The following is a 13854-nucleotide window of genomic DNA, read 5'->3' as shown; positions in this document are numbered from 1 at the left end:
TCCATCCATTCCTCCAAGGGTTAGCTCCCTGAAATGTGAAGGTTGATCGGTTCTTCAGAGGACCTCTTGAGCAAACAGCTGCTCTGTTGAGAGCAAGCTTTTTAAAAGGCAGAATAGCAAAATCTATCTTGGTCAATGTTATTGCTCTCAAAGTAAATGAAAAATCCCGAAACAATCTCTGGAAAACCTAAAATTGCACCATTGAGTCAAACACTGGTAATGGACTGGATGGTGTTGAATTAAAGATAGGTTTGGATGATGAGAACTAATGTAATTACTTTGTTGCTATGTTAAGGACATTATTGTTGTTGGAAATACTCGATCCTACAGGGCTCCACCTATTAATAGCATGATGTGTGTTTGTGGAATGGGAAGCTAAAATTCAGCCTTGTCTGACTCATACTGTTGGTTGTTGAGTATTAATTGTCATTTTTATTTTGATTTGGTAGAGAAAACAAAAGCCCGACTCAACATGAACAACCTCAGCACCAAACTGAGCATGGCTGACTCCATCCTTTCATCCTCCACTGCACCCAGTGGAACCAACAAGAGGGTATGTGACATGCTACAGGAGTTTGCATTCTATGGCGCTATCTCCTTTTTCAGTTTGCTGTTTACATGAATACGTCTAGGATCTTGGGATTGAAACTAGTGTGGTGTGTTTCTGCTTATGGTTTGACATTTTCTCCTTTCTTTTCCTTAATAATCAAACAAAGTCTGCTCTATTGGAAATGCTTTACTCTGCTCTACGATAAATGCTTACTTTGAGAAGGATGCACCTCAGTTGCTTACAGCAATGAATGCTGCACTGGTTTCTGTTCTGTTCGATCATGCCAGACTCCTGTTGAGAGTTCAAGATAATAAAATGTGAGGCTGGATGAACACAGCAGGCCCAGCAGCATCTCAGGAGCTCAAAAGCTGACGTTTCGGGCCTAGACCCTTCATCAGAGAGCTGAGATCTGATGAAGGGTCTAGGCCCGAAACGTCAGCTTTTGTGCTCCTGAGATGCTGCTGGGCCTGCTGTGTTCATCCAGCCTCACATTTTATTATCTTTTATTCCTGTTGAGAGTTGCAGCATTTTGTTACAGGAAATGCAGTATTGTTTGTTGTACCACTGCAGTGTCATCTTAGCATCTAAATGCGAAGACTAGTGTTTTGCGTTGTATTGTGTGGATTGCTGCAAAATGTTTTTGTAAGAAAGACTGCATTGTTTTGAGTGAGCTGTGCTGAATTATTTGTATTTGCAAATGATGTAGAACAGTATGTTATGTGAGCTTGAATACAGTTTGAGGGATGCTGCATTGCTCCTTGGTCTAAGGGACATGATGAGACTTTTTTTGGAGCTTTTGATCTTGAACACATCAGGTCAAAGGCAAGAACGCTAAATTTTGAACAGTTTATACTACAGGAGAACAGCTGATTGGTTGCCAAGTTGATTTGTTGAAGCAGAAATCAAGTAACTATAGGTTCTGACACTCTTAAGCATTTCAAAACAGATGCAAGTTTTAAATGTATTCCTTTTGTTTGCAGAGGACAGCTCCCCGCCAATGAATATGTCTTTACTAGCAAACATTACAAGCTTGGCTAATTATCTTAACTTGGTTGGTAGTGTACCTAGGAGCACATTGAGGATTATTCAAGTGGTAACTGATTGCTAAATCACACTCAATGGCAGGTGTTTTGTTTTATGTTTCACAAGTAAGCTGGTTGAGCAGAATCTATACGCTGCCTATTACAAAGAGCCACAAAGGATTTTTTTCTTTCTTTTTGATTCATCATCCAATTGTTGGGATGGCTGGTCTAAGTACTTGGCATCTCACTGGCACTAAAATCCGCCATTGTTGCTCAGTTGTGTTACGCATAATCATTCTTTGTTAACTTAACAACCAATCAGCACCTCTTCTACCCGCTCTTTTTCTTTGAAATTTGCCTTCATAAGTACAAGATGAAAAGCTTCAACGACATGTCTCCCTTTTGCATTGCCTAGAGATTATTTCCAAGCGAGAGTTCCTTTTCTAAGAGTTGTTGTGATGTGATTCTTCTTATCAGGGACGCTGCTTAGTTTGTTTTTGTGTTGAGAAAGAAATCTAATTAAAGTTTTTCAGAAGACATGCAGCTCAGGTTCTGGATTAGGTTGTTGATTTGGGAGCTGAGCTGGGAGATTGGTTTGCAGACATTTTGTCACCATACCCTAAGTAACATTATCAGTACCCCTCCGATGAAGCTTCACGTACCTAATTGTTCCTCTTGGTGAGTGAGGATGCAAACATGCAGAGACAAAGAATAAGGCCAATCTTCATAGAAATCATAGAATCCCTGCCGTACGGAAGCAGGCCATTTGGCCCATCGAGTCCACATTGGGGCCCCAAAGACTTTCCAGACCGAACACCCATATCTGTATGCCTCTGCTTTTCCCACAGCGAATCCACACATTCCTGGACATTATGGCCAATCCACTTAACCTGCACATCCCTGACACAATGGGTAATTGGCCAATCTACTTAACTTGCATGTTTGGACTGTGGGAGGAAACCACATCACCCTGAGGAAACCCACGCATACACAGAATGTGCAAATTCCACACAGCCACTTGAGAGTGGAATCAAACCCAGTCCCTGATGCTGTGAGGGAGCTGTGCTAACCACTGAGCCGCGATGTCGTCCTAATCTTGCTGCTGCAATCAATCCTGCATTGTTCCCTTTTGTCAGACATGTTGCCTTTTCCCGTGGGGAGGGGGGTCTTCACTGCTTCATTTGGCACTCTACATCAGATTTGCTTCAGAGGCAGAGCACGTTTTGTCTTTTTGTGAGAGATGACTCAATGGCCAAGAATTTTTTCAGAACTGTTCCTGTTCCATCTCCATCACTTCAGTGAGGATTTTCCCAGCCATTGTTTTCTATGTTGTTTCCTCTTGCAATCTGATGTCATTGTTTTAGCTGTAATTAATGCTGCTCTCTCTCTCCTGTGATGTTTCGTTGTGAAGTAGGCAGCATTATTTCTTTGTCATGGCATTGCGTTATTTCATGTTCCTGTGATACTGTGTTGTTTCTTCTGACAAGTAAGGCATTTCTTTCTCTTACAAGGCATTTTTTTTCTTGCTATGATAGATCGTTGTAGGATGCTGTGCATGGTTTCCATTTGCAGATGTTCTATTGTCTCCATTTAAGGTGTGTGAGGCATGGGTTTTTAAGCTCCTGCGGAATGCAACATTACTTTGTATTTTGGATGATAGTTGATTCCCGTTGAAGGATGCAACCTTGTTTTATTTTTGTGTGGGATGCTGTTTTATTTCCCTTTTGGTTTGCTGCATTCATTTCTGCAGCAAGTGAAGCACCAGTTGCAGACGATGGGTGCGTTATTGCCTCTAGCAACTGTTGTGTTACAAATGTACATACCTATCTTAGCGCAGTAGCATTTTGTAGGTCCCAGGTCTGTAGTCTGCTTTTACTATGCAATATTCAATTTATACACTGGGCTAAGTGAGGAGTATGGAAATAAAGCTTCCTTCGAGATTTGAACTTAATGAACACTCGGAGTGAAATCAGCTTGCTACAACTTACACAACACACTGGACCAGATAAGGTAGCATTTTCAAATTGTTATGTTTTATGCCTGTGTTAAAATTTAAAACAACAAATGTGTTTTGTATTCTCCCAAATTACGTTTCCTTTTAATTAGGCCAATCTCTAGAGGTAGCTTAGTGTCTAGCTCTGTCCAACTCCTCATATCAATCTGTCAGGAACTGACTGATCAAGTTTCTTGTGTATTTTTTCCTGATTTGTGACCTTGAAAAGAAAGGTTTGGCACTTAACGCTTTATCATATCTTTAATATTATTTATCTTGCACAGTTGAGGAACATTTAGAGTATTCTGGATTAAGGAAAATATTTATTTAAGAGCCATCTCACTGTCTTCATCCTGCCGCAAGACTGCAAGAAGGCAAGATTGTGTGACGATGCCTCACTGTCTGTGGGTTCCATGTCTCGTTAGTGTATTACAGAGACTTAACCTTTTAACCTGTAATGTTTAGGGCTTGGTTTGCCAAACTGTCAGTCAACTCCTCCTCTTGCTTCAAAGGGCAGATATTTATCTCACCATTCCAGCACTCAACACTTGCTAAGCTCTGATAAATACCAATCGTGTTAGGTTTCTGGGAGCCTGTAGAATGCAAGGCCACTTCCATTTCCCAGATGGTAGGGAATGTATCTGTACTATAATCGATTAAGTCTGATTTATGTGCTAAGATGACATTACATATGACATTTCTTATGACAATATATGCTATGTCAAATGATCTTGCTGTCTTGCCTCCGTATGGCAAGATGAAGCCACAGTAATTTGGCTGTTAAATTAAGTTGATATTTTTCTTAACTCCAGCTCTGATTTTTGTTTTATCAGCATGAGGCCTAGAAGATTATAGTAATTTTAGAAGTTTGGCTCACTTGCCTCAGCTTAGCTACAAAATGACTAATTGTTGCTTTTTTAAAATACTAATGCAGCAATATTGAAATAATTCATTTTCAAATCCTTGCAATGTGAAAATAATCAAAAAATAAATTCTGTTCTGTTCTGCAGGATGTTGCCATACATTCTCCTGCATTTTTGCAGCGGTATTGTTGCACAGATTCAGGAACTAAATGCTGGCTTTTGCTATGTGTATGTACAATTGCCCATTTTGCATGCTGAGCTTTCTGTTGAGGTGAGCAGTTGTTTTTCTTCTGCAAATGATTATGCATTTTTTTTCTCAGAAAGAATGCCACCCTCATTCCTGTCAGCTGCATGGATTTGTGTGGCATTACCAGTGGTAGTGTGCACTGAGTTGCTCTCAGTCAGGCTGAGAATTATTTGTGGCGTTTTCTGTTGTATGGAATACTGCCTTGTTTTGTGAAGTTCAGAGATGGAAATACTCGTAAAATGAGGAAACAACGGTGTGATTTAAACAGGAATTTCATAGGGAAGGTATAAAGATGAGTCTGTACCAGTTCTGTTATCTCCATGTTTAGGTATTTGTTCCTTTTAGGTGATTCTCTCATGCTTTGGAATAGGAAACAAAATCACATTGCAAGGAATTTTAGATGGATTCATTTCCAGAGAGGTGCCTTTGTTTGCGAATATTCCTGTTGTTAGAAAGTAAAATTCACTGTTGGCTGTTGCATTTGATGGTCTATTTACTTTGCTGTGGTGTGCCAACAAATTGCTTGTTGCGAAACTTTGCAGGAGCTCCTCATGTGGTGCTTTGCTACCAGTGAGGGATACTACATTTTTTTTCCCCTTTTTGTGAGTATAACATAACAATTTGTTCAAGTATGATGCTTTGCTTTGTGTTGCAAGAGATCATGTAGTGAGAGTGAGTTGTCTTTATTTCTGCTTGTGAGTTGTTTTAAATGGTGTGAAGCACCCAGCATTGTTCTGATGTGAAGAGCATGCTATTTTTCTGTTCCTTTGCAACAGACTCCCCCTTCCACCTTGCACGTGGACCCCAGCTCTCTTCTCCCTCTCCTCAGTACTCCCCCACCAGTCTCCCCACAACTTAAACCAACCCCGCACCCCTCAAAACATGCACAACTTATAATAATTGTTTGATTAAATGAAAAGTAAGGAATGGGTTTTCATAAAAGGAGAAAAATGTTCAACAGGTTTTGTTCCGTTGGTAAATGCTCCTTGACACATTTAACGTCTGGTGAATGATTCAGAGATGTATAATTGTTAATTCGTTGAATGGATTGCATGATGTGTAATTTTGGATTGGAATTGATCAAATTATGTGTTTATATTTAGGGATTTTAATGTTATCTACAGAATGAGGATGTGATCCTCTTCAGTGCTCTTTCTTGCCTCCTTGACACGCTACCTCTCTCTCACTCTCATCCATACCTCACCTGCCTTTCTCTTTCTCTCCCTTTGCTCTTCCTTTGACTACAGTTTGACTTCATTACTCCTTTCCTACCTTTTTGTCAGCCAAGTGACCCAGCGTCATGGCGACAGGGCCTGCGCAAAACTGGTATTGTCTTGGTGCCCCAGAGAGGTCAAAGAGCAGCGGTGAGCTTCTTGCATGCTGAGGTTTCCCATCTCCGAGTTTTTGGTTTGCTGCACGAATATGTCATTGTCCTGCATTTCTATTTCTTTTGGTCTTCCTCTTTCTTTAAGCCTACTAGTTTTCAGACCAGCTAGTTCTGGCAAACGGAGACAAGCTGACTTCTGATTTCCAAATGAGAGCAACAGATACTCTGGAACTCTAGAAGCTAATCTCTTGTACATTTTTGCTTAATCTGTGCTTTTTCTTTTTTCTCTGAATACAATTTCCCATCTCCATATATTCCTGAAATTAAGAATCTGGGAATTGCTGTGCAGCACACAGTTAATTCCTAACTCTTGAGTTGGATGGATGGCAGCTAAGTGTTGATCTTTGAGTGTTTTGATTGCTTCCATCTCACCTAGTTACCTCCCTGCGGATCATCGGAAAAAAAGGAAGTGTGATCTTTTTGAATGCAAGTGTTTACATTGCTTACTGCAGTGAAAGAGTTGTTATGCTTGTTGCCTTGTGAAAATAAGTTGAAAAGTGCCGTGAGGATATGTGTTGTGAAGTAACATGGAAATGGACAGGCCAATAAACATTTGTAGTTTACTTGGATACTCTCAAGATTCAAAAATTACCAAACACAATTCTATCTTTCATGCCTACTGCTCACTTTCTCTGCTAAGTCTCTGTGCCAGTCCATTTTGAACCTTTCCACACTCTTCAACTCAACTTTTTTTTCCCTGAAAAGTAGTTAAGTTGAAACTGTTCACATTCCTAATTCCGGGAATATGTGGCTGCCCCTTTATTGTATAGTTAGTGATTTCCAAAGAGTTTATAAAGCTTTAATTTGTTTGAACACCCTAATATGTCTTCTCCAATCACCTTCTCCTCTAGTGTGGATACTACCAATTTATATGATCTCTTCATTCCCAAGAGTTTGATCTAAAGTAGTGGTTGTTTCTATCTCAAGGTGTCCCTGCTGTAATGTGACAGGCACAGAGTAGTGCAGAGCTCTGGCTGTGGCCAGGCAGGTTGTTTGTAGAAGTTCATTGTTACTTTGTGTGCACAACAGAGTAAACAAGCTACTATCAGAACACCATACTTTCCCGCCCCTTATGTACTGCAGCTGAATACTGTGCGTGATACACTTCCACTGTTTATTCTCCTTTCAAAGTCTCATTATTTTACACTCTCCAATTTTAGGCAACTTCCACTATTTGGCTGAACTTCACAAATAGTATGTTGCTGTTTATTTGACCCTTTGGTTCACTTGCTTATTGCTGTTCTTCTCCCAGATTTGGTATTATCAGCAAACCTATGCAGCTTTGATTCTGTTCCATGTTTAAACCCTTCATGCATATGGAGCAGCACTGACCTAAATCCTTATCCCTAAGATGCATCACTGATAGTCCATCTTCAGAAACAATCCAAGACCACAAAAGTTAACAATACACAGATATCAATGATCAGGGAAGCTACAGAGAGCCAAAGGACATTGTAGCCCTCTCACAAAGTATCATACAAGCTTAGAAGTTGTGGTCTTTGACTGTAATTCACATGGACAAGATTTAACAACATAGTTGTTTTTAACACGCCTTTTGGTCCCTGATTGGTGTGGATTACCAATCAGTTCCCTGATTGTCATGAATTCACTTGGCGTTACCATTCAAATCCTGCTTGTACTCAAATGCTTGCTGTTTCACTCAGTCCCTCCTACGCCTTGATGCCAATGCGAGGTAAGTCCGTGACCTCTACTGGCATATATTACTTGCTGCCTGTGCTTCAGTTTGCTTTCCACTTCCATTGGTCATTCTTTTGGCTCAAATTTAGTTTTAGCTTTAACTGGCCACTTCCGTCACTTAAACTTTTATGCACTCATCCCAGGGAGCCAGCTGCTTCTATGTTCACAGCATGAGTAGTAAGTGTATGCAGAATGGTTTAGATAGAGGGAGACATTGAAGAATAAATGCTGATCACTGGAAGAAAACATCCTCTGGCCACTAATGAGAACAAAATTGCAAATGTCCCCATGAGTATTTCACTAGTGCTACTTGAAGATGTCTTTGCCACAATATCGCTGGCACACTTTGACCAGAGGAAGTCTTCTCCAATATTGTTAATGCTTTATTTTGTTGTTCAGAATATATTTTTGGGAGGGTTGCTGCAGACTGTTGCAAATCAATAAACAATAGAAACTGGAACAGGAAATTCCGTTTAGCCCTTCAAACATGCTCTGTGATTCAGTAAGGTCATGGCTGATCTGCTTGTGATCAGAGTTTCACATTTCCATCTATCTCCAAAGACCCTTGATATCCCCTTGTCTAAATCAAATCTATCTACCGCTGTCTTAAAACCAATGACCCTGCCTCCATCACTGACAGAATTCTAAAGTTGCACACCCTTGCGAGAGAAAGAAATTTTTGCATCCTTCGTAAAAGGGTGACCCCTTGCTTGAAAACCATGTCCTCTAATTCTGCACAGACCCATAAGAGGAAACATCTTTACCCATCCATCCTGTCAAGACCATTCAGGATCTTAGAGGTACTTATCTTCTTAGATGTTACCAGACATCATAGAGTTGCTTTCTTATTTTTCTGCCACTGGAAAGTAGACAGGGTTAGGCAACAAATATTGACCGCTCTGGGTCTGATATCAGAGCAAGAGAAGGCTGTCCTAGTTTTTCCAGCTATTAATGTTGGTTTGGCTGCAGTACGGTCCGTTAGGCCGTATTTGGCTTCTGTTAGCCATGAGGTAGTTTGGTTGGGTAAGAGACACAGGAGACAACAGAAAGACTAAGTGATGCATAACTTCTTGTGGAAAATGAACCTGTCCCTATTACCTGAAGTGTTAAAATGGTAGGTTTCTCCTCCTCTTGATGTAAGGCTGAGTGAGCTGCAAATACCTCCAACTGCTCCCATCAGAAGCAATTCAGTTTCTTCCCAAACTATCATTCCAACTGGGGAGGTAAGTCATCAATGTTTAACAGCATATTTTCTTTTCTGCTTGTGCTTCAGTCTGTTTTCCGCTTCTGTTGGCCATTCCTTAGACTCAAATTTGATTTACTTCTCGCTGACAGCTCCTGTCACCCTTGTGCACCCAGTTTACAGGCCCTGCTGCCAAAATGGCTGCACAGGATGAGGAGAAGAAGGAGCAGCAATCCCCTGCAGCATGGCGTACTGCCCTCCGCAAAACGGGCAGCTACGGAGCCCTTAACAACTTGCAGCCGCCACGGGAGGAGCAGAAGGGAAAAGACGTGGGCATTGTCCGATCAGCATCTAGTCCCAAACTTACTCTGGCTGAAACTAAGGAAAAGGTATGTGGGAGGAAATATTGAAACCATTGTTTGAGAGATTTCAGTCTGTCTGGCCCTAAAGTGGACAGTTCCTACCTGAATATTGCACTGGCCTGGTACGTATGTCAGTAACCAAATGGCATTGATGAAAGATTAGTAAAAGAACCAGTTGAGAATATTTTCTTGCATAAAGTTGGCATAATCTGGAATGTCTGGCCCGAAAGGGTGATATAAGCCTAATTCAAGAATAACTTTCAAAAAACGAAGTAGATTACATTTGAGAAAAAGTAACGTTTGCAGTGCTGAGAAGAAAGAGCAGGAGTTTAGAGCTGTGATAATGGGAACTGCAGATGCTGTAGAATCCAAGATAACAAAGCGTGGAGCTGGATGAACACAGCAGGCCATGCAGCATCTCAGGAGCACAAAAGCTGACGTTTCGGGCCTAGACCCTTCATCAGAAGGGTCTAGGCCCGAAACGTCAGCTTTTGTGCTCCTGAGATGCTGCTTGGCCTGCTGTGTTCATCCAGCTCCACACTTTGTTATCTAGGAGTTTGGAGCTAATTGGCTGGGTCCTTCAGAGAGCTGACACAGGGAAGATGGGCCAGATGGCTGCATTCTACATAACAAAGCTGTTTGATTCCTGTTGTAGTTCGTTACCACGGATGCTGCTTTTTCTTTGGTGCAATAAGGCATTGGATAACTTCAGGTCCAAAAGCCAGAGAAGTGCCTCTTTTGATCATCCCTAGCCTCCCTAAAAAATCCAGGGCACCAACATGGTATTGCTATTGTCACTGGATGAGCCATTAGCTGACTCAGCACACTGGGCACCACCAAATCCTCTTTTGAGAGAGAGAACAGGAGGCCTAGCCCTTCTCCACTGGGAGAAATCAGAGTAAGGGGCCCAAACAGTGACAAGGTACCCTCTTGACAGAAGTGGAGGGCACAAAGGCTAGCCACTCCTTTAGGGAGCAGAGGTCAGCCACACCCTCTCAGGGGAGTTGTTTCAGCTGTTTTACAAAACAGAGCAAAGGCCAGCCTCGCCCTTCGAAAGGTGTGAAAGAGCAGAGCCTCCTAACTGTAAGATTAAGTGTGTACAATGATGAGTCAGTGTGCCTATGCATCTGTGTGTGTGTGTGTGTGTATGGGAGAGAGATAGAAAGGGAGGTAGAGAAAGCAAATACACAGGGAAGTCAGCATGTCCTCCTCCACAGGAAGTAAGAGGGCAAGCGTTTGTCAGTACTTAGAGGGCGAAACAGGCCTCAGACTGCAAGCCTGCACAGAAAGTGAAAAATCCCACATTTTCTGCAGCCCAGATGCATTCTTGAGGTGATGAGCTTACATAGTAAGTTACCTTAAGTAATCATTAGTTGACAATCCCAACCCCTTTCTGGTCAGAGGATGACGAGTGTTGGACCAGGATAAGTCACACTCATGGAAAAGTAAGTTGATGTTAAGACACACACATCTCCAATTTGCTTTAAATTTTGAGGATAGTCCATGGAGTTCTGGATGTGAGTTTGCTCGCTGAGCTGGAAGGTTAGTTTTCAGACGTTTTGTCACTTTTTTTTAATTTGAAAAAATATACTTTAATCATATGATGTACAAAAAATAAAACATTGATACACCTACCCAGTCATGCAAGCCGCTCCGGGTTACCCAGGGGGTACGTACACCAACTAAAGGGAAAAAACAAAGAACAAAAAAAAAGCAAAGAAAATACCCCGGCAGTCGTCACCCCGCACAGTCCCAGTTGACCCCCTGACCAGTTGGGGAAGGCGCCAACTGGGCCCAGTTACCAGATAGGGCCCTTTTTTCTATTCTGGACGAGGGGTTTCATACCGTGGTCTTTCCCCACTGCACCTTGGCGGCGGCTGCCCCACGCTTTAGCGCGTCCCTCAGCACGTAGTCCTGGACCTTGGAGTGCACCAGTCTGCAACATTCGGTCGGGGTCAGTTCTTTCAGCTGGCAGGCCAGCAAGTTGCGGGCAGACCAAAGAGCGTCTTTCACTGCATTGATGGTCCTCCAGGCGCAGTTGATGTTGGTCTCGGTGTCCGTCCCGGAAAACAGCCCGTAGAGCACGAAGTCCCACGTCACGGAGCTGCTCGGGACGAACTTCGACAAATACCACTGCATCCCCCTCCAGACTTCCTACACATAGACACACTCCAGAAGGAGGTGATCGACAGTCTCATCCCCCCGCAGCCGCCTCGAGGGCAGCGTGCGGTGGCGCAGAGATTCTGGGCATGCATAAAGGATCTCACTGGCAGAGCCCCTCTCACCGCCAGCCAAGCAATGTCCTTGTGCTTGTTTGAAAGTTTTGGCGATGAGGCATTCTACCAAACAACTTTGGTAGTCTGCGTGGGGAACCACACGATGGGATCCACCCTCTCCTTTTCCCAAAGGGTCTCGAGGATACTACGTGCTGACCACTGCCTGACGGCCTTGTGGTCAAAGGTGTTTCCCTTCAAAAATTTCTCCGCGAAGGACAGGTGGTACGAGACGGTCCAACTACTCGGAGCGTTCCGCGGCAACGAAGGCCCATCCTTCGCAACACCGAGGACAGGTAGAACCTCAGTAAGTAGTGACACTTGGTGTTTGCGTACTGAGGATCTACGCACAGCTTGATGCAGCCGCACACAAAGGTAGCAGTCAGGGCAAGGGTGGCATTCGGTACGCCCTTTCCCCATTTTCCAGGTCTTTGTCCATGGTGTCCCTGCGGACCCGGTCCATCCTCGACCTCCAAATGAAGTGGAAGATGGCCCGGGAGACCACAGCGGCACAGGCCCAGGGAATAGGCCAGGCCTGCGCCACATACAACAGTACCGAAAGCCCCTCGCACCTGACAACCAGGTTCTTACCCACGATGGAGAGGGACCGGAGCGTCCACCTGCCCAGCTTCTGCTTCAATTTGGTGATACGCTCCTCCCAAGTTTTAGTGCATGCCCCAGCTCCACCGAACCAAACACCCAGCACCTTCAGGTAGTCTGTCCTGACAGTGAAGGGGATGAAGGAGCGGTCGTCCCAGTTCCTGAAGAACATGACCTCGCTCTTACCCCTATTGACTTTGGCACCTGAGGCCAGTTCAAACTGGCCGCAGATGTCCAATAGTCTACTCACTGACCGACGATCGGTGCAGAAGACGGCGACATTGTCCATGTACAGGGACGTCTTGACCTGAAGGCCTCCACTGCCTGGGATCGTCACGCCCTTCAGGCTCACGTCCTTCCTGATGGATGCGGCGAAGGGCTTCACGCAGCACACGAACAAGGCAGGAGAGAGCGGGCAGCCCTGCCTGACTCCAGATCTGACAGGCAAACTGTCCGATTCCCACCCGTTGATCGAGACTGCGCTAACGATGTTGGCGTAGAGCAGGCGGATCCAATTGCGGATGCCCTCCCCGAACCCCAATTTGGAGAGGACGCCCCTCCTGTAAGCATGAGAGACCCTGTCGAAGGCCTTCTCCTGGTGCAGGCTGACGAGGCAGGTGTCCACCCGCCTGTCCTGTACGTAGGCGATTGTATCCCTGATGAGCGCGAGGCTCTCAGCGATCTTCCTGCCCGGCACAGCACGGGTTTGGTCAGGGTGAATCACCGACTCCAGGACAGACCTGACCCGGTTGGCTATGACCTTGGCCAGGATTTTGTAGTCCACGTTCAAAAGTGAAATGGGACGCCAATTCTTAATTTCTTCCCTCTTCCCCCTTCTTCTTGTAAATGAGGGTGATGATGCCCTTCCTCATGGACTTGCACATTTCCCCTGCCCGAAGCACACTATCGTACACCTCCAGCAGGTCCTGGCCAACCAGGCCCCACAGAGCAGAATGCAGCTCGACCGGTAAGCCATCGCTTCCGGGAGTCCTATTCCTCTCCAAGGACTTGAGGGCTCTGGTCAGCTCGTCCAGGGATATCGGCCGGTCCAGCCACTCCCTCGTGCTGACGTCTAAGACCTCCGTGATAGACGACAGGAACGACTCGGAGGCCGTGCTGTCCGTGGGCTTCATGTCGTACAGTCCGGCATAGAAGGATCTGCTGATCCTCAAAATGTCAGGCCGAGACGACGTCACCGAGCCGTCGTCCTCCTTCAGCCGGCTAAGCACAGAGCTCTCTTTGTGCACCTTCTGAAAGAAGAAACGCGAGCACGTCTCGTCCTGCTCCACGGAGTGGACCCTGGACCGGAAGATTATCCGGGAGGCCTCCGCGGCGAAGAGCGAGGCTTGCTGGCCCCTCACCTTGCGGAGGTCCTCCGTGACATCGACCCCCATCAACTGCAGAAGGAGCAGGTTCTGCACCCTTTTCTGGAGTCGCGACAGCTTTCCCCGCCCCTCTCTCGCCTTCTGAACACCCTTGAGGACAAAGAACCTCTTGATGTTCTCCTTCACCGTCTCCCACCAATCGCCCGGAGACTCAGAGGGGTTTCACAGTTCTCCAACCGGCGTACTCCCTCTTAAGCTCCTCGACGTTCTCTGGGGTCAACAGAGTCGTGTTGAGCTTCCACGTCCCCTTGCCGGCCGGCTGGTCGTCCTGTAAGTGACAGTCGGCCAGCA

At 44.8% G+C, this 13854-nt stretch overlaps 1 protein-coding gene across 7 annotated transcripts in view; it reads left to right on the top strand.

The window, feature by feature from the left end:
* Window positions 1-13854, top strand: part of LOC125459460 (protein phosphatase 1 regulatory subunit 12A-like) — a 219353-nt gene that overhangs the window by 146968 nt on the left and 58531 nt on the right. For 4 of the 7 annotated variants that reach the window (XM_059651908.1, XM_059651913.1, XM_059651907.1 and 1 more), the window contains exons 9-11: window positions 450-553; window positions 3108-3167; window positions 9120-9332. In XM_059651908.1, coding sequence (XP_059507891.1) covers window positions 450-553; window positions 3108-3167; window positions 9120-9332 — 377 coding nt within the window. Of the gene's footprint in view, window positions 1-449; window positions 554-3107; window positions 3168-9095; window positions 9333-13854 lie in introns of all 7 variants that reach the window. The other 3 variants (XM_059651909.1, XM_059651910.1, XM_059651912.1) reach the window with 3 other exon arrangements.

This window comes from Stegostoma tigrinum, chromosome 17 (genome assembly GCF_030684315.1).
Source record: "Stegostoma tigrinum isolate sSteTig4 chromosome 17, sSteTig4.hap1, whole genome shotgun sequence".
Lineage (NCBI taxonomy): Eukaryota > Metazoa > Chordata > Chondrichthyes > Orectolobiformes > Stegostomatidae > Stegostoma > Stegostoma tigrinum.
The sequence above is the reverse complement of the archived record's forward strand: the minus strand, read 5'-3'. Positions and strand labels throughout refer to the sequence as shown.